Raw genomic sequence first — 26,666 nt, 5'->3', positions numbered from 1 at the left:
ATGTTTTTAGTTACTGATATTTGCGATACGATATTGTTTGATTAAATTAGATTTTGGAAATATTATAAGTAAATACCTATTAATAAAAAATATATAAAAAATGGCTACGTGTTGCTATTAAATACCTAAGTATAGTATGACAATATTAATTTTGATAAAAAAATTATTAACATTTTGGTGTTTTTTTTAACCAAGTGACATTTTTTACTTGGCAAAACGTTTTTATTATCTTTGTACGTTCAGATCTAATAATTTTCACCAGCAATGGAAAATTGGTAGGTAGATAATGTTTTGGATGGCAAGTAAATCCATCTGCAAACGCTATCAACATTATCTACTATAAGTTGTCGAGCCGATATGAAAAGACATTTTTATATACCGTGTCTACCATGATCTCAATATTTTATTCGGCAAACTAAAACTTATGACAAATAACTTTTTTTAATGCCCGCCTCGCTTTCTGAACCGAGGTGAAACTTGAAAAAACTGAATCTAACTACTAAAACTGTGAATAAAACTAAATACTAGATAATTTATGAGCTTCTGAATGTAGGCTTGACTGTTATCTAACATGATCAATAATCATAAAAAGCCGAAGAGTTTCTTAACTTTGTTGAACGCTCTATATCTTACAGAAGCTATTGGTTGGATTTGAAAAATCGAGAGACATTTTTCTGGGCACATTTTATTGGTTGCAAACTTAGGTACTTTTACCAAATTTTTTAACTAAAGTTTTTACAGATGAACTTTATAAGTTGTTTTTTCAAAAACAAAACTGAAAATGAATCGAAAAACTAGGAATTGAATGCGACAGTTTCACAACTTTAAAAGTCTGATATAATTAATTTTGACAAAACAGTTAAATATTTTACGGTCACGTTTCATCTGAAAATTACCACAGAGTAGGTGCCTAGTAGGTCACTAGTACTTAAGTACTGACAAAATATTGCTATTTCTTTAAGTAATAGGTATCTAGTCTTGAAGTAAAGGAGAAAACATCTTTATCACACACTACAGATTTTCCGAGCAAATGCAAAAGCGCTAAAACGCTTGAAGAACTTTCAGTTGTTTTCCTAATAGTGTAATATTGCACGACGGAGTCGAAGAAATGAAACCATAAACAAATCAATAAAATTGTTGAAGGTATTTAATATGAAAGTTCATCAAAATTAATTCTATTTGCTGATCGGATTTTCAGCAGTAATAGAGGACAATCGCCTTTGTCTATACATTTGAGTAGAATTATGTAGGAATACATACATACATATATCGTAGGTAATCTAAAAAAAGGCTACCAGGGCTATTTTCTGCTTTTCATTATACAATCTATCGTTCACTACGGAAACTTGACTAGGGGTCACCCATGCCGATTCTCTGGTCTACTGACCTATCCGAAAGTTGAACAAATAGACCAGACCTTACTTCATCCCACTGCCAAGGGATCACGCGCGCAACATGAAACATCAGTTTCATAAACAAATTGACTAACAAATCGTCACGTGATTGACAAACGCCGTCTCTAAACATTGCTAAAGAATTATCTGTTTATCTGCGGCTTATAACCACCTTATTACGATGTAATAGAGGCGATTTCTTAACGGCTATTCGATTGGTAAGTTTGTAAAGTCAACAAACGTGCTCGCAAAAGTATTGTTTAGTTATTTCGCACGTTTGGGAAAGGCGTTAGGATTTTCCTCCTGCCTGGGGCATGATTGAAAGTTACGCAAATTTATTTTTAAGTATTTAAAGTACCTACAGTTTTTTGTTCAATTGCTTGAGCGGGTGTGTTATCTAAGGCATATTCGCATTCAGGGCAGTCAGGTACGCCTAGTCCCAATTCCCTCCTATCCACCGCTGGGAACTAATGCAGCATTTCTAAAAATAATTAATTATTGTAGCAGTGTCAGGTTGAGAGATCATTATTATGTCATTATTATAAGCACAGATTATAAGTCACGCTAGAAGACATCTTCAAAAAAATATTCTTTGGCAATTTGAATTATAATGTCTTTATTTTTTCTCGACCTTTTTCTGTCGGCGTCTGTAAGTAGATAATTAAATAACAATAACACTTTTAACACCAGTTTTTTCTCGAAAGTAATATAATTTTATTTTGAATTCAAAAAGTTTTTAAGCGATAAAAAAAAAAAAAATTATTAAAGACGTTCTAAAAAAGTTGTTCCGTGCTTCTTGGTCAATTTCTTAGTTTTCTTTTAGGCTTTGAAAGAAAAGCGATTGGAAAGAAAATAAATAGATTTTTACAATTGTAATGGAAGATCGATAACTTAATAATGCAATGTGCAATGGATGAACGCATCTGTGTGGGGCCATTAAATCTTGCTACCGATTTTTAAAAAGTATTGTCTGTTTTACCTTTGTTTATGCTTTTGAAATCACTATCCAAAAATCTCCTTTCCTCTGGGGTCAAAACTCGGATGCTATATGTTGAATACAGTTAAGTAACGTACGCAGGTATAGTAAGTACCTATACAGGTTCTTCAAACCTAACGGACATATAATAAATAGTTTACTATAGAATTTGTTGAGCCACTCGTTCTTCCCAGTTTCCAGTTAAACATAAAGGAAGTGGTGAAGGGTGGACGCTCTCTTTAATTTGTGATATCTAGGTACACAAATAGTGCCTATATTTTTTTAACATTAAATGATTTGTTTGTTATTACGAAAAATACTTAGTTCCCTAAACAGAACACTTTTATTTTGATTACCTCCCAATCATGTATAAAATGTGACCTAAGTCCATAATTCTAAGTCTTTATTACATCTATAACCAAGACCCACTGAACTTCAATAATGGAAACACCTTGAACCGAGCATGACCTGCTTTTAATACTTGTATGAAAAAAAAACTGTTGTATCGCAAACTCGTAGGCTTAGGAGCACAACTATGCTAGTAGGTAGTTACCAGTATAAAATCATTGTCTGCATCCACGGACGAGTAAAAAAGTATCTGGATTCTGGATCTAGTGGTCTGTTCTCAACAATGCTGGTGCAGTCCAGTCTCAATGGAATACGAATCATGAGGTATACGCAAGCGCGGGAGCACTCAAAAGTGGTGGAGTCGTCAAGTCACAGGTATGTACAAGAAAATGTGTATTTACACACAAGAGAATGGCTCATCCGCTTTCATGAAATAAAAAATCTGTGCCTTCCGAAAAAGGTTCCCCTGGGTAAGAAAATAAGATTACTTGACAGACAGTAACTTCTGATCATCCGTACCTATCGACTGGCTGTCAAAGGTCTAAATTGTAACCAGTTACTCCATTACAATGCGTATGCGCAACCGATCGCTGATCTAATGGCCTCTGCACCTGCAACCGGTAAATGCTATAACTAAAATAAGAAGTACACGCTAACTGCAATATTTTGTGCAATAAGTAACAAAGTCTAGATAATATTTTTTTAATTCTGCGTGTTTTGGTCAACCTTCCTTTCTCTTCCGCTTGACGTAAGAGGGTGAAAAAGTCATTTTTGGATTATACAAGACTATCTTTACTAGTTTATCTCTTTTGATTACAGGTTTTTCTGAATTTATCGCTTTTATTGATTCTTTTGACTTTAATTAATTTTATTGCGTGTTTTAAGATTGATCTGATTGATTGGGCGATATTCGATAATGATTTCAATTATTGTGATTATAAAATATTTTAGATGAATAGGTACTCCCTCTACTGTATAAGGAGAGGGGTGTCGAAAGAAAATGCAAAAATTTGATAGTTACAAAATCTAACTTTATTTAGAAAAACAGAAATTCTTGGTCTAACACAACACATTACAGTATAAAAATTAAACAAAACGTCAACACGTTCAGAATCAAAACATCTTCTTAACAATATGTTCATCTGCGTTCATAGGGTTATATAACAGTTATTATAATACTTACCACATTTTGTACATTGACATACACATTTACTTTAACAAGTTCATTTCGAAATCAGAAAGAAAAATAACTTCCATAAGAAAAAATATTAAGAAAAAAACACGTTTTATAAATGGCATAATGCGTGAAATACTTCGGTTTCCTATAACTTAGTAAAAAAACATAGATTTTTTAAATCATAAGCGAAAATATTGTGGTGTTCAAAATAGAATCAAAAATGATTCACTTGGCTTCCATACTCGGTCATTCAATACACATACACTATTATTATAAGTTTGTGCGTTATCTAAAGAAAAATTGTATTTCAACAGCATATTATACAAGGTAAAACAAAGTTTACGATGTTAATATTACATTAAAATGCACAATAATGAAAAAAAAAACAGAAAATCAGGATTAATCAAATTTTTGTAAACAAAACCGTGTAAGTAGCTATAAAATTCGTCAATTCTTAAGTTCAAAATGTAGACCGTAACCTGACTAGATTTTTAGGCACTTTTTGACTGTTACTCAAGAAATATATCGTTTAACTGGCATTTTTTTATTGAAATTAAGATCATAACCTGCATTAGTATACAAAAAATTCAAACTTACATTAATTTTTAAATTCGTATTGTATCTTTGTCACGTATAAACTTAGGGAAGAGAAAGCTTTACTTTTTAAAAAATAATAATAAAGATCATAAGTTGTTTATTACAAAAATATTGAATCACACACATTTAGTAGGTATGTTATGAAGTTTTCGTACAGACAGACAAATAAGTATATTTAAACTCGTTGGCTGCATTTCTTGATCATTGGCAATAAAGAATTCTCCAAATATTAAAGAATTTTTATTTTAAAGAAATTTTGCGTATTTTTGTAAAGACTAGCAAATAATAAGCAGCATAATTTATGTATTATTTTATTGAAACAATAAATATAATGTAGACATACACTGCAGTTTTGATATCCTATTTAGTAATACTGGCAATTTAATACAAATAGTAACAGACGTATAGGCCAACCAAATGTGTATGATACAACATCAAAATATGTTCCAAAACGTATTAATTGTCTAAAACAACGTAGAAAAGTCCAAAACACTAAAATTTATGTACACAATTGACTGTTTACGCGTCGCTTACGATCGGTTTCACTTCGTTTAAGTGCGAAACTTCTTCGTTCGACGATTCCACAACTGATACATTCGCGTCCTCACACCCATTCACATTTGATACTTCCGTAACTTCATTTAAAAACTTAGAAATAACTTCGTTGACATCATTGAGGTTAGTGTCTATGATTTCATTAACTTTTGTGACTTCATCTTTGTTTACAGTTTCATCTACAGGGGATGCGGAGAGACTTTCGTTTGATGTCGATTCTTTGACTTCGACAGTTTCAGGTTTAACTTCATTAATTTCTACTTTCTCAGAGTTTTCTTGTGACGTTTCCTCTGAAACTTCGTCATTAACTACTTCTAAATCGCAGAGGTTGATATTGGCGTTGTTGATAGCTTGTAATAGGTTTTCTATTGTTTTTTCATCAACCTTCTCGGCTTCACTTGAATCTTGAACTGTTTCTTCACTGGCACTGGGTGGGATTTCTTCTACTAAATCTTTTGCGTTTGACTCATCACTTTCCGGTTCCTTAACTGCGGCTGCTTTTTCAGCCTCTGCTTTAGCTTTCTCAGCTTTACTCTTCTTAGATTTGGATTTTTTCTTCTCAGTTTTTTCAGGCTTTTCAGGCGCGGGTGATTCTTCCTTCTGTTTGTTTGTGAGAGTGTTCAATTGACTTTGTAAGTGTGCAAGACTTTGGCGAAGTTGTGCGCAATTTGCCGCCATGGCGTCCACCTGGAAGACATTACGTATTATTAGATTTAAACTTAGTACATAGTAGTAATTTATTGTTATACAATTATATTTTCCATTAAATATGTGCTGGGAAAATATCACATGAAATCTTATCATTTAACATTCAACATGAATCCTATGTGTATCGGTAAACTGAATATTATTTACAGTACCGCTGACATCCGACGATCACCGATGACGATTATCATATAATTTACAATTTTTTGTCAAGACAGTTTGAACACAGACCACAGGCAATAGAAACAATATATAGAAACAGATGGAAGTACAAACCTTAGCATTAGAAGCAGGCTGGTGAGCGACGGACGGCGGCGCGGGCGGGGCGGGCGGCGCGGGCGGCGCGGGCGGGAGGGGGGGCCGCTCGATGTTGTTGTCCTTCAGCGTCGCCAGCAGCGACGTGCGCTCCGCCTAAAGCATAAGTCTGTATAAGTTCTCCATACAAAATAGGGGTGGGCCTAGTATAGGGCTTTGAGGAACCCCTAGATTTTCTTACAATTTACCGTGAATAAAGTCGAAATTAATCAATAAGGTTCATTTTTATGACTTGTGTCAAATTGGAATGCATAAGGAACAGAGGCAAATGTACTAAGGTAGTAAGGCAAATTGTCACAATGAGTACTAGCGATGATTGATCGTGTGGAAAGGTTTGTTGAAGTCTTTGGTATGTACCTGCAGCGTGCGGCAGAGCCCCTGCATGTGCGCGAGCTGGCGGGCGGCGGCGGCGCAGCGCTCCTCGCTGGCCTGCCGCTCGCCGCACATGTCCAGCAGCGCCGTCTGCGACGTCTCCCACCGCGTCTTCCACGACAGGGACTCTTTCTCCAGCTTCTTTATCTTCTTTGACATCTGAAAATAACATATTTAGTTTGGTTTAATTTAGTTTTTGGGCATTTTGAAGTTTCAGTTCAGACACAGACGCTTATCGCTCATGACCAGCGCCCAGCTGCTCTCAATAGCCACTACGCATGACCGTCATTTGTCTATAGTCACCGAATGGAAATGAATGGGCTAACTTCTATCGTCAACCGAGTTCGTCTTTCTCATGTCTCTTAATCGTCACCATTCATTCTTACACTTTGACCATTTAAGCGCCGACTGAGCCGACATCTGCCTATGTCCGAAGGGAAGCTTAACAAATTGGAATAAAATACGGAAGTCCTTATTCTCTTAACAGGATTAAAGTGGACTGACTACAGCAGAGAAATAGCCAAAAGAGAGCCAAGATTTAAACAAAAGAAAACAACATCATAGATATAATTGATCAGTCACTAAACATGATTTTAAGAACAGAAAAACTAAACTGACCTTCTCCATTTGTTCCTTGAAACCACCGAACATCTGATTGCTCTTGACCAACGCGTTTTGGAACTCATCATATTTGTCCGTGTACACTGCGAGCTGACCGCGCAGACCTGGAAAGGAACAAAACATAATCATTTTCAATACCTTAATACCTTACTCTCAAAGAAGCGCTTGTGGATGAAAAGTTGAAAAAGTATATCATCTGACCTACACACGAAGTAAAAATAAGAAGAAACAACATAATCCTTTTTGTAATTCAGTTAATTAGTTAAAAATGTACATGAGTTAGGCTTCAATGCCACCATCTGTCCTAGACATAATGAAAGAAAAAAAGAAAGAAAGAAAGAAAGGAAGAAAAACCATTTATTATCACAAACGACGCTAATGGAAGAACTATTGCCAGCTGGACAATTGGTACCATTTGTTATACATATAATACAATCAACAAAATGATACATAGCTAAATTGAACCCTTTTACTCAAAAGATGTACCAGCCATCTGAGAGTCTCTCTACTCACTTGTCTCCGTGCCCTGCAGTTCCATGATCTTGGCCCTGTACTGCGCTAGAGTGACTTTTAGTTGTTCCATCTCAGCCAGCAAGCGTTCCTTGTCAGCCTGATGCTCTAGACTCGCCTTCTGCATCTTCGCGTCTGACAGCTGAGATTCTAACGCCATCTGTTTCGCCATTTTGTCAACCTGGGGAGTGGTATTGATGGTTTTAGATGAATGTCGATGGTGAAGAGAAAATTAACAATAGATACAAAAAGATAACTTTAGAGGAGGCGAGGAAAACACTCCATTTGAGGATTTTTTATAAACCTTTTCATTATACTATTTTACGTGAATACAGTTTTACTATGTAGGTACAGTTATGCAAAATAAGTAAAATCGACAAAATTACAATTATTATGTAATTATTGTCTGCTTCTGATAAAAATGATCTGAATCTATCTGACAAAAATGGCTGTCTAACACATTTTCTAATCAAAAGCTGTTGAAACGTCGTATATTCTCTTCAGATGGATGTTATTTGGAGATTGAAAAATCGTATTTTAGTTTCATTATTTAGTCCACAAACCTGCTGCTCCCTCAACTGGTACTGCTGCACAACAGACTTGAACTTCTCGCTCATGCTGATATTATCATCCCTCAGCTTAGCATTCTTTTCATTATTCTGCTGCAGCATAGCGGTGATCTCTGACAGGGTGTTCTGGAACTTGGCTTGAGTCTCCTTACGGCGTTCTTCTTCCTCGCGGATTTTTAGCAGAGATTCTTCCTGTGATGAAATTATTTATTGGTCAACAGTTTGCTGTTTTAATTAATAGTAAGAATACAGTTCAAAGTTGTATATTACCTGTTTTAGACAGTTACTTTTTCGACAAAACGGTATAGTTACATAAATAACGTAAAGGTATGAATTAGGGTAAGAGAAATAACAGTCTTATTTAGTTTAGAAGTTGTTGCTAAAACTCAAATCATATGCTTTCAAGTTTTAGCATACTTAATAATACCACGGCATTTGCCTGTCGTCTTTGATAACTTGCATTATATTTTCCTAGCTATTCTATCATATTTAACAGTAGATATAGCATTCATATTATGTACAGGAAAGTGCTATGTATTCCGAAAATGTGTATTTCAATTTCGGCATCAGAGCTTTCTATAAATAGGTAATTTGGATGCTTTTATAAAGTCTCTGTTGAGCTATTACAATGAGAAAGACTCTTTATCATAAAGTATGTAATTGTTATGAAAACATTTTAATAAATAGTCTTCTCCTGACTTTATGCATAATAGCATGGAGAATTGTATAAATCTATTACATAACTGAGAGATTTATGCAACACAGTGTTTATTAAAGAAAAGTAAATAATTTCATAATGCTGCTCTGTTATTAAATTTTGGTATAACAAAATAATATATTGTTCATTACAAAGTAATTTCTTCTTTATGGTTACAACATTCAACAACTTATATCTTTCATACAACCACTTTCTGTGTTATACTCTGACTTAGCACTTGTAACATGAGTGCCAAGATCAAAACTGTAAATTCTTATAAGTTTGAAGGGTCTATGTGTGGCATCAGCTTCTGAATGAATGAACCAATTTAGATGTTCTATTTTTACATACCTTAATAGCCTTATTTTGTTTCTGGAGCTCCCTGCAGAGATTCTCTAACTTAGATTTAACAAGGATAGTCTTATTAAATTCTAGCTGTAATTGCTCTTTTTCTTTCAACAACATGGCGTGACGTTTGTCAGACTGTTTAATGTAAAATTGCATCTTCTTGTTATCATCAGCTGTCTGTACATATTTCTTACAAACTAGAGACAACTTCTCTTCCAACGTTGGTACAGAGTTGAGGGATTTCATGAACTGTTCTACGTTTTTGTCATCTCTCTTGGTTCGGTCGTCCCGTTTTCCTTTTTTGACTTCTAACGGTGGTGTTGGTTCTGGAGTTTTTTCCTGGAATTCAGAGAGAATATTAGTAAAAGAAGGGTAAAATTTAAAACAACAATAAGGTAAGAGTTGTCTGACTGAGTGTATTCAGTTCTGAATGTTTTTGCTCTCTTAAGAATTTGTTACTTAAGTAGGAACAGAGATTGATTTCATATACCAGTCATACCAACAGCTCACTCACATTGTGTGTGCATAATTTTAGTACTACAGAAATGTTGTCCTGTCAAGAACTTAAAAATACAGGTAGCAGTGACCTATAAATAGAAACCCCCACCTAAGTAATAATTTGACCTAAATCAGTATGAGACCCACTCCTTCCCTATATACATGTAACAGCTTAATTATTTCTCAAATGAATCATAATAATACGAAATTTGACTCTGACAGGTGAAAAGTCCAAGCGTACATTTATGGTAAATAACATTTCAAAGAGTTGTTGAAGTGCTCCTTGTAACTTTGAAACTTAATAAAAGGTATCCCAGGAATCACGGGAGCTAACTTATAGTTCCGCTGCTCATTCCCTTCGACCATAAAAGCAGAAAGCATGTGAAACGTGCTTCCGAACAAAAATATCAAAAACATTAGGGGAATTGGCAAAATGCCAACAAACTTTAAGGTTAACTATTTCTCCCATTTTCGACTTAATTTAAACATTTTACAAGCATCACTTAGCCTAAATCTTATTAAAATATTTGTTCATTACTTGAATACAAGTAGAAATCTTGCTAAATACTAGTAATTTGCATGAAAAAGGGAGAAAATCGTTTACCGACATCCGATAGCATTCTATTTATAAACCGCTTGGAATTATAAAAAAAATAACACTTACGGTAGCGGTTTTATTCGATTGCACATTTTCTGTACTTTCTTTTTGGGTTTCTTCCGTAGCTGCTTCCATTTTAAAACAATTTAGCTCTTCTGAAAATTTTCTAAACAAAACGGAACAAGACGTTTCTCGTAGGGTTGTCGGCAGTTTTCAAATAGAGAAAGAATCGAATTATTCGAATACTCCTAACAATAGCACCGCAGAATCGATTTACTCACCGAGTAAAATGAAAAGAAGTGAATGGCATAATACTATTATTTTTGTTTTTTACTCTGTATTTTTAGAATACTCTTTTTTTTGAAATCCTCAAATTTAAAAATGACAAGATCCTGAGATTTTGAATAATTTTCCCGGTAACATTGATCATAACCATGCACAACTACGATTTAATATACTTTTGTGACGGCTAATTACAATGAGTAGGTAATGAAAGTTTAAAAAGGTAAATCACAGTGCTCGATTTATTTAGTACCAATGCTAAGATCACACGGTAATCGATTTAATATTAGTGATGTGATTAGTATCATAGCAACACTGTGACTAAACGTTTAGAAATACCAAAACATAATGTTTAAGCTCATAAAATGAGTTTATTTCTTACCCGGAGCTATAATATTACATTTAATTATATGTTTGCTAATTAAATAATAAAAAACTGATTAAATGAAAATAAATAAGTTTTTGAACGTTCAATCCGGTTAAAACTGGATATTTTCAGTACACACAATAAAGTTGCCAAATTCGAATAATTCTTCTGTTTTAGAAAATTCTCAACTATTTATATCGTATATATTGATTTCCTGCAATTTTGTTGATTGTACTGAAAACCTCACATTATTCAAAATTACGTAATTAATATACCTAAATTACTATTTGGTAAGATAAGTAATAAACAATTCAGTACCTATTAAGAGATGTTATTGGGGTTCAGCTCGTGAACTTATATAGTCACATTACCCATAGCAAAAAACAATCCTTCAGGTTGCTATTCTTGCCCCTTAGTAGTAGATATTATCAAAATTAGTTACCGTCAGTCACCAATACAAAATTTCATTTAGTTTTTTCCAATACCTATATTATGTAAAAATATATTCAATTTCTGAATTTATTAATCGTTAAAGGTTTTCATAAAATAATTGATATAGCCGGTGCGGTGGAACGCATAGTAGATTCGCATGTCATTCAACTACAACACTAGATGATTCTGTCTCACTCACACGCATTCCGTCAAAAAGAAGAGAAGCGACCAGTCGGTGAGTAATCTTTTCTCTGATAAAAATTATTTAAAAACGCTTTTAGACCTTATTCATTTCCGTTATAGTTCTGAAACATTTGTTGTGAAATATTTGAGTGTGTTATTACCTTGGTGAGTACGTTTATTTTACAAGCAAAAAATTGACACCGGCCGCCAGACGTTGGACGCGAGCCGTTATTTTTCAAGATTTTTGTAAAGGTCAATGCGCCTTAATGCCGCAGGACGAGATATCCAAGTCTCTAGGCACGGGCGTGTGGATTACACTCCGTATTTGCATACGGAATCGCGTTAAAAATCGGATTTTACCGGATTTAATCACACGCTATCGCTCGGAACGTTGGAACAAAAGAATCAACCGTTATATTTTGTTTGCCGCATGAATGGAGTGACCGCACTACATGTACGATAGATTCATTATCTTTACAGTTAGAGATCTAAAATAACTCATAATTGGCGTGTTTCATGTGCTCTCATGGTTTTTTGCCGTGTGGATGTGGGTGCACTTCATTTTGTGCCGTTATGAACGTAATGTGCTTTGGTTTTGTACATTTTTCCTTGTCTGGAATGTGGCTAGCATTTGTATTCTAAAAATAAAACATATTTCGTTGTTACCTGCAAAGGTTTTTTAATCTTTTTGGTCAAGGCATAAAGATGGCTAGGTCCATGAACTTTGTGTTGAGTGATTTTACACTGCGTTTAGTCAAGATGTATGAAGTTGAAACAATATACCACTGTGTTATCACAAAGTTGCTACCTAATTATTAATGTTTATAAAACAAGCAGTAATATTCGTAACATTTTCTCACAACATTTAGAATTAGCTGCAACTCTTAGGTTAGCAGACTATAACAAAAGTACTAAAATAATAAAAAAACTATTTTACATTATTTAAAATTACAATAAAACTGCCAGGGTAGACAGGTAGAGATGGTCTTGAGATTCACTGCAGGTAAACCTAAATAATTTGCTTTAGATACAATATAATTTAATATTTCCCTATGTAACAGTCCTATCAGTCAATGACCTTAATTATCACTTCTCATAGTTTATCGTTATTTACATCATGCTATAGTTCGGCCATTCAGAGAATGCGTTCCTGACACGTCGCGATTGAACTGACGACGTAACTTTGCAATGGCGTTGCAGTTACGATAAAAATATTTTTGCTGGTTGTTTACCGTTTTAACAATTGAGGAGCATTAAAACAACATTATTATATCAATAATCAATGAATGTAGTTACGTCGTCAGTTCAATCGCGACGTGTCAGGAACGCATTCTCTGAATGGCCGAACTATAATGACCTCTAGTGATTGTCGCTGAAAACGGTGCAATTTCAAATAAACCGTTATAATACTTTTGTTTATTATGACTCATCATTATCAGATATTGTTGTTAAATGTAACTCTTTATGTGAGTCTGTCTTCCATTATTTTAATTACTTAATTGTTTCCTGAGGTATCGCCCACAATCCCACATACTGATATAAGGGCATTATTTGATTTACTGCAATTTGATTTTTCTGATTTCTTTCTCTAAATTAGTGTCTCTGTGATCTGGTAATGGACGCACTTCTCATAGTACTCACTTAATTTGGTCAGATATAACAAGTCATCCCTTAATTTTATTTTTTAAAGCAGCAATAATTTTATAAATGCAACTCATTGAGTCTTATCAATATCATAATGTTCAGCTCAAACAATTGGTTCTATTTCTGCCATGTAGTCTCTGATGTTTTATGGACTTTCTATGGTAGATAAATTTATTATGAAGATTATAATTAATAGACATTATGAAGTAAACAGTAAAATTGTGTCTTTGTCATAAAACTTCCTTGGAATTATAATCATTAAAATATTAAAATGTTTTAAGTTAAGGAAGAAAATTTTTCAAACATATTTGTTTGTAACATCCCAAATATATCCTGTTATTAACATTTATTTGCACTGAATAATTTCCCTGAAATTATTTATCCTGTTATTTTGAAGTTGTTAGGTGGACACATTGATAGAGTAGCTATAGGTATTATGTTTCTCAGTTTATCATTAGTATTTATTTACCAAATATATTCAAACCTCTAATATCTTGACTCTATCTTGACTATAATAAATACTACACAGCCTAAAATGGGTCTCCGTGCCACCTTTTTGGATGGTGTACTGTTCAATTGATTTCGTACTAGTAATTCAATTACCATTTTAGGGGAACCAACCTACTTTTCAAGTAATTCGATAGAGCATAATTTTGACCACAAACATTCCTTCATCCTAACTCTATAACCAGCCTCAGAAGTATCAAATCTCATATTTAATCAGTATAATATTTCCAATTGCACAGAGGCCTTATATCTTGTCCACTACAAAGGACGGCCGCACCATTCCTGGAGTTTCGTACTCCGTCACTGCTCCATATTTGCATGTATATCCATGTATTCCATATTGGCACCTACTTCCTCGGTGCGTGCATCAACATTCCGATCTAATGAACCTTCGTTTACGAGTTTTTGTTCTTTCGTGATTATCGATTGGTAATTAGATTTGCCCTCATTCGTAACAGGTAACTGTATTGAACAAAGACGCTGAACAGCTATTTCGGCAATCATGAATAAGTTAGGACTAATTAGATAAACTACTTAATCTTATGTTTGGTGGCGTTTTGCCAAGACACGTTTTGCTTGAAGGCATTGCTTGAGATTTTGTTGGCAAGTAGATAATCCTGCCTGAATCCCTGAAGCGTAATTTCGGCTAAGGTTTCTTTGGAAATTGAAATATCCGTACCTATATGAGGACGAATCAAATAATGCTTTTCTCTGGCACAGTCAAGAATGCCAAAGAAAGACAAGGCTTTCTTGTTGGCTAGTCAAACAGCTAATTATTATTCTCGTTATCACTTATATTCCCTTGTGATGAGAAACCAGAGATACAACGTTGATTGTCAATTAGAAATAGTGAAAGGTTGGCTTATCGCGTACATATGGATTCTAAGTTTCTCTTAGATTTCTAAGCGCTAGATGATTAGTATTTTATCTCGTGTTTTCTTTAGTTTTATCTGAAGTCTTACCTCTGAAGCTGCCAATTCCTGTTTTCTACTCGGCGAAAAATGTTTTGGCACAAACAAGACCTTTATTTTGTACAGGAAAATATCTCTTAGCTCAATATTTCTTATTAAGATAAAGGATAAAGTTACTTTTTTCATTAGGAAGTTATGTAAAAATCTCATTACAGTCTAGGCTAAGGCTTCGTTGGGCAACAGTAATCTATTGTCTTACAGCTCATATTTTTTGATTACCTTTTGGACTTGGTATTTGATTTACAGGACTTTTAGTTAGTAAGTTTGGGTGCTGGTCTTTCTGCTTCTTCCATTTCTTCTTCTCTCTCTCTATCATTCTATTCCTGTTGCTTTGGTGGTTTTAGTAGTTAGAAGGTTTGAAAGCAACATTTATCAATGGTACATTCACTGGTCAAGTATCATCATCATTTTATAAGCCCATCATCCTCCTGCCAAATCTGGATTCATCGGTGGTCGGCGTTTTAATACCATTTTGTCAAAGATCGTTATTGCCGGAACAAAAATAGTATCAAAGTTTCAAGTATTCGCTTCCAAAGCATTCCGAAAACAGACATTCACTTTAGATAATGAACTAGATCTGAAATATCGCTCGGTCGTTGTTAGTTATGCACAAATCTGTAGAATTTGTAAACGTGATGAAATGTAGTTTCACTTGACTAGGAACAAGTAGACAGCAATGCTTCCGAGGTTCGTTAGGTAACCGGGCTACCCTCGCTTGATTACAAGCTGCCTCGATAACCAACAGATACTCTTGTACTCACGGCTGGTTATTTATTAATCCATAATTAGTTATAGAGTAGACTATTCAAGAATAGAAATGCGGTACACTAGAACCATTCGAAGGCCGGAATAAGTACTAGTGCTTTCCAAGAATTTTATGTGAAGGTGAAGATTCGGTTCGAATTCCGGGAATCCCTATTTTTGTAATGCTGATAATACACAAACCTTCTACCAAGATATAATTGGCGGACGTAGGTTAATCCGATTAGCGGTTACGGTCACGTTTATAGTTCATGTTGTTTGTGATAGATTAATGGCAAACAGTATTCCTTGTATGGACTGGATACATGATTATAGGCTGCCATAACGAGAACGTTTGAGGCTGCGCGGAGAGATAGAGATAGCACAGGAAACTTGGCGCCAGTCAGGATAGTATTGATTTTAGCTTGACCTCAGGTAGAATTGGTTTGACACCAAAAAGCCGGTATAGCTAGAGCCCTTAATTCAACTGGGCGAACGTGGGCGGCTAAAGCCGACGAAACATGTCCAAGGAGCAATAAAACCCAAATTATGAGGCACTCGAAGTTTATCGGCGAACCGTTTCGCTTATTGGTCACTACAACGCCCTAATTTTGACCAGCCGACCTTCCCTATAAGGTCTAAATTCATTTATTTAAATTCGTCGCGTTTGTCTGCGTCTGCGCCATCAAAGGAGTATTTAATGCGATCTGCGCAGTTATCTCGTACGCCCTCTACGCTCTTAGCTTGTTTAATGTACAAGTTTATAAGTGGTTTACATACGGACTTGTTGCCATGCTGCTCAATATGGATGTCTGACGCTTGTTGTATAGCCTGTAGAACTTTTAGACAGGATATAATGACAGTATCCAAACGCCATGTCAAATCATGATCGCAATTCGCAACAGACATTGATAGGAAATGCAGATTTTTTAAATCGAACCTCTGCGGCATAAATGGACCATTGTTACATAAGTCTGCGGATTTTCTAGCTTGATTAGGATTCTCATCGCGTTTCGTTTCACCCAATAATAACAAACTCACGCTCCTGTGCCGTGACTCAAACATTTATATTATCGATCGTAATGTAGCCATACCTTCCGGCTGGCTTCCTAGATCGAATGACCGGTTGTAGTTCTTACTAAGTACCCAGCAGGCGTAGCTTAGGTAATGAATAGTTTTATGACTTAGGGTGCGAACTAAGACGAGGATTCATAACTAGAACTGCGCTTACAGTTCTTGGAGAACTTCTGTGGCCATCTTAAGTTACTGTCTTTACGCTTACATCATCTGTTATCAAAAGCAAATTCATAATCGGTAAAACTCGGACAATTAAAGACATATTGCGACTCTAGAACATACGTAATACAAATATGAAATTAATATGCACCACGTGTGCTTGCTCGCTCGCTCGACGCGCCCTAGCCAATATGTCCGAACCCTAAAACGGCTGGGTATTGAGTGAATCATCGGGTAAACCTACGTTCGTATTGTCTTTGCGTTTAGGTTGAAGCCCCCGGCCCCTAGACAGGTAATGTAATGACGGTACATTGGGTTTCAACACCGCCTGATGGATTTATTGCTCTTTGAATGGATATTCCAAATTGATTTTACTTGACAGCCATAGACGCGAAGTAAATAATCTCGAATTAGTACTACTATTTGTAAATGCTTTTTAATGTTTTAAATTTTTATGTTCTGTGTGAATTATCTTTGACTAAACATGAACTAACCAGCATGTATAACATTTTTCTATTTCCATGAATGCATCGCTTTTTCGTTACAGTGTTAAAAGAACTCACACATTACGTAAAGACATCTCAATATCTCGTCCACTCTGCTAGACTGACTGGTAGGATGGCTGCCAATCGAGAGGCTTTAGAGAATTGGTAAGTTTAATATTATCCCTTAGCTGAATAAATTGTTTTGTTGCCGTGTTATTGCAATGAGGTAAGGGCGGAAGCACATTGACAACACGCGATGTCACGCGATTGCGTCGGTCGCGTGATGGCCGCCGCGAGTTGGCGCCAATCCACGAGGCGACAGATGTGTGCAGCATGGCGGTTTGTCACATGTGAATCTACCTTAAAAGTTTTGATTTGGTAGTGCTCTTTTCCTATGTTAGTTAGCTATAATAAGTTCAGAGCAATATCAAGTCGAAATGGTAATTTGCAGCCTATTTGTTTTAGTCCTGGTTCAGATGACAAATGCTAGGCGCACGGTTGGCAAACATGGTGTTTTAATTGAGAGATTTTATACTCACGTTTGCAAATCGCGTGTTTGTTGCATTTGTTATGTGACGGTCGTTTTCAGTAACCATTGTTTGATTTTCTAAAAAGATTAGAAAGTATTTTGCTTTGTATCAATCTGTAGATGATTTCTTGTAGAAAAGCAAAAAATGGTCATTGGAAACTGCGGTAAACTAGACTTGCATAAGTCTGCAGATTGGGTGCGGTATTGTGACGTTTGTAGATTTAGGTTTCTTTTTAAACCGAATGTAACTAGTTACTGATTACCACAAAAACTTCAGTATTTAGTGCCTTAATCATGTTTTATTTTTACATCATTTATTTGAAATGACAGAGATTTATTTATATTTCTGACAAGTAAACTAAAGTCATTCATTTTTATGGTGAGTAATTATCATAAACACCGATGAAATTGCATGGGGTTGAATATCGGTTTTTAATCACGGGGTGGTAAATGAAATAGTTTGGTACTAGGAAAGCATGACGGATAATAATAGGTGCGTCGCACGCTCACACATTATTCACTATTTTATAGAGTTTTTGGTTATCATGTCAACACGCTAGGTAAGCGCACGACATTCTGTTTTGTCTACATTTCTACAGGTACTCGTTCTGGAAATTGTTTTTTGCATGGTTTGGGTAGTGTGTTGTCTTTGTCTTGCTTTTTGCCTGATTTCGTTATTGTGTGTAGTTTGTCCATTCTTGTACAATTGCGTATTGAAGAGCTCTTGTTTTCAGATTCAAATTATTGGTCGTTTAGATTTTTTGGACTACTGTATGTCTTTCACAATTTCTCTAAAAACTAAAATGTCCATTTTAAGGATAGGTAGAAATTGCACGTGAATTTCATATGTATTTTTTTCAAATTATATCGTTCTACATAAGCGTGACGCATAGTTTCTAAAGTTAATTAAACCTCTACATTACTTACAACAGTCATACTTTAACTTCTGCTATCTCAAACTAGCTCCGAACTCTGTTAATATTTAATTTGGCAGCCATGTTTGTGCAAAAATAATTGTTTTTGCGAAAAACAACTGTCGACTCGGCGCCATCTGCCAGCCATATCGTTTTAACCTTATGCTCAATGCTGTATGAGATAGCATGCGGTTTTGCTTGGAACTTGTATTCATATTGTGTATAAATATTATAAGTTAGTTGTTGTTAATCCACCTGTGAGTGAGTACCGATAGTAACCTCGTGAATGTATAAAACGTGAAACTATAAAATCAGTTTAGAATATAGATATACCTAAGAAAGTTATAGTAAATATTGTATTTTGTAATGCAATTTTAAAAACATCCATATTTATTATTTCTCCCATAAAATGTCGCAGGAAAATTGCAAATGTACCTAGTTATTTCCGACAGCTTATTTTGCAGCAAACATCTTCGTAGATAGCATAAAAACATTAATCACTGCACAAGTAACAGTATTATTTTGATAACATTACCGAGAAACTGTAAGTTAGTCACAGTACGGCTGTTATTCGTCAGTCGTGAATCAAAATTAACAACTGTAACGAATTTAGTGACGCATTTGCTGAAAATCTTATAAGTATAGCTTACTCATTGATAATCAACTTATCTAGTCGCTCTAGTCAGTCAATTTATTTACCTCAAATTATATTTGAACTGCAATGGTTTATACAAGATCTTTGTAGCGAAAATTTACCGCGATGGTTCTCAAATCTCATCCACTTTGAAGTGTATTTCGCTGATGGAAACACTCAAAAGGCTTCATAATTGAGAGAATCTTGCGTTCGCGCAGCAACCAATATTGTTGTTTGCAAATGAGATGGGCAGGCACATCTACAATCAACATTATCGTTCGCTAAGCCGTGTAGCCGGTCTAGCCGGATCTCAATTGACAACAACATTCCTAACTAATCTCAGCCTTTCTTAAAATAAATGCCATACCTGCAGGTGTAGTGTTTGTTGAGAAATACTTAGCCTTTCAAACATTCCCTTTAGACAGACTTATTCTGATAAGGACTTCTTTGTACCTTATGGGACTTCTCAACTAAAGTCCGTATGGCCCCTTTTTGCCCCTTGACCCCTCTATGATCCACTATACTATGTCTCGGAGTGTTCAGAAAAAACAGTAAAAATTTCCCATCAACTCTGCGGAACAAGATCAAATAAATCGACAGCTTTGATTTTTTTTAGGCTGATTCATATCTACTGAAATAAATACTAGTTTAATGGACTCACTGATTATTCATAGTTTATCTTGATTTCGATAAAGCAGTTCAACGGACAGTAGTTTTAATACTTTATTGTATTTTCGTATTCATTCGAGTGAGGAGGTGTCAGTTTTTTCAGTCCTACGTGAGATAGTCGGTAATTTCAACACAAATTCGAATTGAAGTTTTTATTCAGTCGAGCGAAACCACAATTAGGTAAGTGGTTAATCATTTGCTATTTTTGCAAACTCTATCTTGCTTATAAAACATTCAATGAACATATTGGAATTCCCCTTTGGAGTTTTAGTAGACATTTAAGATTGCTAACTTCCAGTTTTCAGTTTGGCCGAATTGGCACCTTTCCAACAGAGAAGGTAGCTTTGTGGATTCTGAAAAGACATCTAATAAAGTAACTTCAGTATAACATTTTTCGACATTTCTACATTATCCGGTTTTGATCTAGCTAGAATACTGCTAACATTAATCAATGGTCATTTTACTGTTAAAAGTGACTGTCAGCGTTTACAGTGTCAGGTCACTAAACCCGGATTATCAGTCTGAACACTGTACTGTACACGTCTCCATATTTTAGTACAATGCTTCTTTGTTTACGCCCTTTGACTGACAAGTATATTTCCTCTTTGTGTACTTTAGTTACAATGTTTAACGTGTGTTCTGAAGCTCCGTTGATGTTGGTGTACTAATGTTGTAAAATACAATAGTGTGATTCTTGCCTTTCATGAAACTGATTAAAATTTCCATGAAAAAAGTTAACGTTCCATAACAATGTAACTAATAAACACAGATAGGGCGTTCTCCCTTCCCCTATCATAGAATTTAGATAAGATAATGAGATATCAGTTGCAGTTTAAACAATATATTGACGACCCTTTATTGAAGGGGTCGGAAAGTGAGCGGAATAGATGTTTAGTCGATAATGTAGTTCGCTACCAGTTAACCAAAGCTTTTAAATGAAAAAAAGTTTTGATGTTTTTTGGTAAAGCTGTCTGCCAGAGAGGCGTTACTTAATATTTCTACGAACAAATGCCAAAGCAGTCATAAGCCTTCCTAGAATTGCAAAGTTATTTCTAAACGAACTGTAGTAAGATAAGATATCCTTCAAGTTAAGATATAAGCATGGGTACAGTTTGTGTAGGTACTTGGTAAACATGCAGAAGAAACAAGTGATGAATATGCTGATATGTTCAGCGGTTTTAATGCACATTTACATGTCATTTGCCGCGCCGCTGATTTACATCCATTTCAGACTTGTTTCAATGTCACATTCAAATTGGAATGTTCGTAGGGTTGTTCAGCTCTTCTGAATAAATAATGTGGATATTTTTTTTTGTAATGGACCTCCTCTTTTATAAATGATCGATTAACTGAGTTTAGCTACCCAAAATAGGTGAACTACAGGTCCTTTTCCAATAGTTCCATTCATCACAGGGCACAAAGCATTAATTTCCATTTATCACAAAATACAATATTCAGTATTCAGGCAGTTCAATTACCGACTAAATATCTAGCTCGACCTCAAAGCATTAACCCCATAATTTACCAAGGGATGTTTGTCCAAAACAGCTAACCAGGTCACAACAATTTAAGAGTCATTTAGAGCATGTGACCCTAATTCCTAGGTCACATTCACATGAAAATGTTATAAAAATTACCTTTGGAAGTATGTCTGTGCCATTAGACAGGTAATTTATGACAAAGTATTGTTTTTCTAGACAATGATAGAGGTCGTTAAATTAAAATGCTCCAGTGACTGGCTTGAGATGATGCAGTAATTAATTGTGCCTTGATTTGTTACGGAAACAATTGATTGGTTGCTATTTATTGCTGAGTTTTATTAGTATCTTCTGAAGAATTGAAATTACACTAGAGAATCTTGCAAATATCTCTTAGTTTGCCTGTTCAGTCCGTCTACCGTCAGAATCCCGAGCGGAGTTAGAAATCATGCAATATTTTTCGACTATAAAATACATATAGTGAAATTAAAACAACATTCTACGTTTATAAAGTTATCATCAATTCAATATTATAAAAACGATTGACGCACATTTCAAACTGCGCCATTGCATTGTTTAACCCATAAGGATGTACCATATGAATTAATTGAATTGGTATATTAATGAGCTTTCTATCTGAATTTTAATTGATTACTCACAGTCGATATGATTAAACTACGTAAACAATGACTGTTTATAATTCATATCGCGTTGTACTGAAATATCCTTATGCCACGATATTATTGAATGAGACAAGTCGTCTATAGATAGAAGATTATTAAATCGACAGGAAATAAACGACACAGCATTTACGATGTATTATCGTACCGATATACGAGATACCGTAAAAATAGTTTTTTCCTTTACAAACTAGATCATAAGCGCATCATAAATATTTATCTGAACCATAATTAAACGGTTTTCCGAAATCAAGATTTTTGAAAGTATCTAAAACTAATTTATTATGATTAACCTAATGTTTTAACAGAATTAATGATTTGTAAATGGTACATAACTGTCACCTACGCGCTCCTAAAACGGAAACCAAACAGTTATTCACAAAATAGTTTTTGAACAAACACGTGCCTATCAATCAATCAACTGTTACCAAAACGGTCTTTTTGTTTGACATTTTCATGTAATAAAAGCTGTATTTCCAAGAAATAGCTGTACTTAATTAATTGCTCCAAAAATATGTTGTGATGTATACTCGTCTAGAATCAATAGTTAGTAAAGGAATCTTTCAACATTGGGTCAAGGACGGTTAAAGGATCTTAGTTATTCCGGGTGCGGAAGAATGCTTAGGCGATACCCGTGCCCTCGACACAAGGTAATTGGTGGCAACACTGGGTGGGTTTTTAGCCGGTAAGAGTCCGGCACACCCCCTCCACCGACCCCAGGTGGAGGGTAGTCCATGAGGATTTTCCCCCTGATAAAAAAAAAAAAAAAAATCTTAGTTATTCCGGAACGTTCTAAATGCGTACGACACATACTAAGTAGGTAGTATGCTAAATATTTATAAGAGCGGTGCCAAAATATTTTTATATTGCGTACGATATTTAATTTCTTCGGCCCAAAGAGAAAGCCCATTGTTATCCAAAGCCTTGTTAAAATAAATTAACCCTAAATACGGCGTCTCATAAAAACAGCCTAAAGTGGCCTGAGAAAATAATCGACGCGAATTATTGTCTTCCCACGCGAAATGCGAGCTATGTCAGTGGGTGAAAAATGAAAGTGAAATTATAATATGTATTTTGCATCTCTTGGAGTTGGGGCACGGGTACAAAGTCCTTTTTGTGTGTATTTACTTGCGACCAACCGCAATGAATCATGTTTCCTCGCTTTGTTCTACAAACAGTGCACGACTTATTTTTTTTACCACAAATGTGCCTAATTTCAGTTATCCTTGAAGATTTGCTAACCAGAAACGGGTAAAGTTACAATGATCCACATGTTTGTCACGAACTGACCATGTCTTTTCCTATTTTCCAGTGCAAGGATGACGTCCACATCATTCAATGTTGGTCTGAACGACAACACGCGGCTGTCCAGCCGGGTGCTTCGCCCCCCTGGTGGCGGACACACTGACATCTTCGGAGGGGAGCCCGAGCCGCAGCAGATCACCCGCCGTGGTCCACCGGCCTCAACTATCGGATCCACTATTGGTGAGTACAGATTTGTTAGAAGGGTCTGGAAAAACTATGTGGTTGTCACTTCTTTACCTGTGTAAATAAAAAAAAATATTATGTAAAATGAGCATGCTTTGTCATGTTTATAACACTCTTCTGTCAGTGCGTGTAATAAATTATTGTGTATCAATGAAAGATGTATGATACATAATAAATAATCATTAAGTTTAATTATTGCGGTCGTATTTAATTAATAATTAAGATAATTGGATGAGTCACCGCTATGTGATATTTGTTCAGTAACAGCGTTATAAGCTATCTCTTGCCGTGAGAAGCGGCAATATTCTCCAATAGAGTTATTTTAAAATAGCAATTTGACATTTCAGGCCAAGAAGAGCCAAGGCCAGCTAACGGCACAGAGGCTCCCAGCCAGAACGGGCAGAAGAGCCCCTCGGAGGCGACGCCCGCGCCCGCGCCTGCGCCGGTGGCGGCGGCCGCGCCGGCGGCGGCGCCCGAGCCCAAGGCGGCGGAGCCCCCGAAGCGCGTGCGCGTGCCGCCCGGCGGCTTCTCGTCAGGCCTGTGGTAAGGCCACACTCGCAAGCTTAGTTTCGTCGCGCTGAAGATTCCCGGTGGGACCAGTTCCGTTCGTTTACATTGGACGCTCATCTGCACATTTTAATTATCGGATTTTAGGGATTGACATTAGTGGTGTTCGAACTTCAGCATTTTAATCGGAAAGTCCTACTCTAGAATATAAATTTTGATATATGTCACCGTAAGATTGTAAATACCGTTAGTTATGGTAAGTAAACGATCGAAATATTGTAAACCGCAACATTGTTTATAATTTTACGTATAGTAATTCCATAAATTGTAAAAAATGTGGTGCGGGTCACAATATTTCGACAGTTAAAAATCTCGCGAGATAGATTATAATGTAACGGTGTTTATAATCGGCGACATATGCAAGTCTCAAGCCAAATTGTAACCAAATTGGGCTCATCCATGCAGAAAGACATAATAGTCCGGTGTAAACGCTTCGTTAGGTTTATTTAGGGTATGCTGTGCCTTTGTTTTTTTTCTAAAGTTGCGTTGGTATAGATCGTTTCGTTAAACATGTGATCGCTGCCTGGTCCCCTGTCGGGCGTCTGAATGTTTGCTTGATAATAATATAACGATGGTTCTTTTACAATCCTCGCAGAAAGGAAATCTTTAATATTTACTGAACAGGAACACTTTTCAATACTAGTATTATTTACCTATATAGTTAGGAAATTATTTTTCGTATATTTTAGTGTTACAATACATATACCCAGCTTCCGTGTCAAAACTAAGCGATTGCTCGCCAAACTCTCCATTAGGAATCGAAAGGTCACAATTTGGTTAAGATTTCCTTCAAGGCCAAAGTAATTTAACACTTTGAACTATTTAAATTTTTTATTCAAACTTCGACTCGATGTCTAGCTGTTTAGAGATTATTATCGTGTAAGGCTTGAAATTGATATGTATCGATTGTACGTTAGCGTTTCGATGATTTTGATACTTTTTATAACAGACTGATCTGTGCCTATTTCGTGTTGATGTTGTACTTAAAATTTGTCTCAATTTAGCATTTCATGTTTTGCAATTATTGTGGTTTTTATTACAAAATAACTACGGTATGCCTTCGCTGGCAAATGCGATTATGTATAATATTGATAATGATAATTGTATTTTTATATGAATTACAAAATGTGAAAAACACATTCAGATGTTTTATTTTTGCTAAAACCCGATATTTACCTAACACACAAACTGAAAACTATATTAATATTATAAAGCTGACGAGTTTGTTTGTTTGAACGCGCTAATCTCAGGAACTGCTGGTCCGATTTGAAAATTTCTTTGAGTGTTAGATAGCCCATTTATCGAGGAAGGCTATAGGCTACTTTTATCCCGGTACGGAAAGCAGTTCCCACGGGATGCGGGTGAAACCGCTGGCAGAAGCTAGTTAATTATATGTAGAAATATCCATTTCATATTTGATACACGTCAGTTTTAAAGGAGATGGCCAAAAAAAAAAACCCAGAGTCGACAGAAACTTTACATGTATCATTGGATTCAGTATAATGTGTGGATTTAAAAAAGTATTTCATATCATCCGAAAACCATGGGGTTCTCTTTTTATAACGGTTTTTCGATCAAGAATTTAGGTTATGAAAAAGTTTGCCTTTACTATTTGCTGTTCTTTAGACGTTTGGGATTTGCAAAATTATTTTTTTGTTAGATAGGGTATACTTTCCAGATGTTCCCATAGTCGTCAGGTCAGGATCTGATGATGGAAACCCTGAGAAATCGAGGACAACTTACGAAGTTGTAGGCGTGCATGGGGTAAAAACTTGACACTCAGCTGTATGTCTATAAGCACTATACAAGAGTGGAGGTTTTAAGTTGACTTGATGATGGAGAGAAGAGAAGATCGAGGGAACTCAATGACTGAATATGCTAAACTACTTTTTATAAAAACACTGACTTCTGGGCCGATGCACCTAATAATAGTTTTTTTTATTTTTATTATTTACCTTTGCCAGTTTATGAAGGTTGCACATAGCTGGGAAACCTCTCCAAGTAGATAAGGCATTAGATAAGGTCGGTGTTTAATCTTTTCTGGAGTGGTTCATGTCAATAGTGCAATGGGTAGGGGTCAAAATCAAGATCTTTTAATCTCCAGGCAAAGTCTGTAACTATGGAGATATTAATATTGGCTTGTATAATGTTAGTATACCTTGTTTTTTATGTGCCTTGATGTAAATGATCTTAAAAATCAACATAAATTCAACATAACCTATTTTGTGAAAATATGATATAGCTCCTATACCCCATGGATTTCAGACTGGATTTTTTGGTACCATCAAAGGTCTATCATAATGAACCCATTGGTACCCCTTTCGTTGCTGTCGATTCTGGGTTTTTTTACTATGAAAATTTGGCCATCTCCTTTCTAGATATTATGATCTGGTAATAGGTACTGACGATCTGCATAGTTAAAATTCAACGCTCCTTTACTGAGTATGGATTCTCCATATAAGTATTCTCTCTGTATGATATTATCATCATAAACCAACTATATGTTAGCCAAACGCTCTGTATGATACACATAGAAGTAGAATGATCTATGATAAGTATTTTAATTCGGATGATCACTC

At 35.5% G+C, this 26,666-nt stretch overlaps 2 protein-coding genes and 1 long non-coding RNA gene across 4 annotated transcripts; 1 reads left to right on the top strand and 2 right to left on the bottom strand.

Moving 5' to 3' along the window:
* Positions 1-3,727: 3,727 nt before the first annotated feature.
* Positions 3,728-10,527, bottom strand: LOC124640853 (gamma-taxilin). Its single transcript, XM_047178787.1, has 8 exons — positions 10,347-10,527; positions 9,188-9,523; positions 8,134-8,331; positions 7,574-7,751; positions 7,058-7,164; positions 6,425-6,598; positions 6,029-6,163; positions 3,728-5,734 (listed from the first exon to the last, which is right to left on the bottom strand). Exons 1-8 carry the CDS (start codon positions 10,413-10,415, stop codon positions 5,012-5,014), a joined length of 1,920 nt encoding a protein of 639 aa, XP_047034743.1. The 5' UTR covers positions 10,416-10,527; the 3' UTR covers positions 3,728-5,011.
* Positions 10,528-11,495: 968 nt separating this feature from the next.
* On the top strand, positions 11,496-25,226 carry LOC124640701 (jupiter microtubule associated homolog 1-like). 2 transcript variants are annotated; one of them, XM_047178592.1, is made up of 4 exons: positions 11,496-11,596; positions 17,191-17,293; positions 23,345-23,517; positions 23,868-25,226. In XM_047178592.1, exons 1-4 carry the CDS (start codon positions 11,542-11,544, stop codon positions 24,065-24,067), a joined length of 531 nt encoding a protein of 176 aa, XP_047034548.1. In that variant the 5' UTR covers positions 11,496-11,541; the 3' UTR covers positions 24,068-25,226. The 2 variants fall into 2 exon arrangements, with proteins under 2 accessions (XP_047034548.1, XP_047034549.1); XM_047178593.1 differs by having other exon boundaries at positions 11,585-11,709.
* On the bottom strand, positions 23,322-23,873 carry LOC124640702. Its single transcript, XR_006985584.1, has 2 exons — positions 23,761-23,873; positions 23,322-23,574 (listed from the first exon to the last, which is right to left on the bottom strand). It is a non-coding gene; the product is annotated as an uncharacterized LOC124640702 (long non-coding RNA).
* Positions 25,227-26,666: the final 1,440 nt, after the last annotated feature.

Source organism: Helicoverpa zea, chromosome 21 (assembly GCF_022581195.2).
Source record: "Helicoverpa zea isolate HzStark_Cry1AcR chromosome 21, ilHelZeax1.1, whole genome shotgun sequence".
Classification (NCBI taxonomy): domain Eukaryota; kingdom Metazoa; phylum Arthropoda; class Insecta; order Lepidoptera; family Noctuidae; genus Helicoverpa; species Helicoverpa zea.
This window is presented reverse-complemented; position numbering and strand designations above follow the sequence as displayed.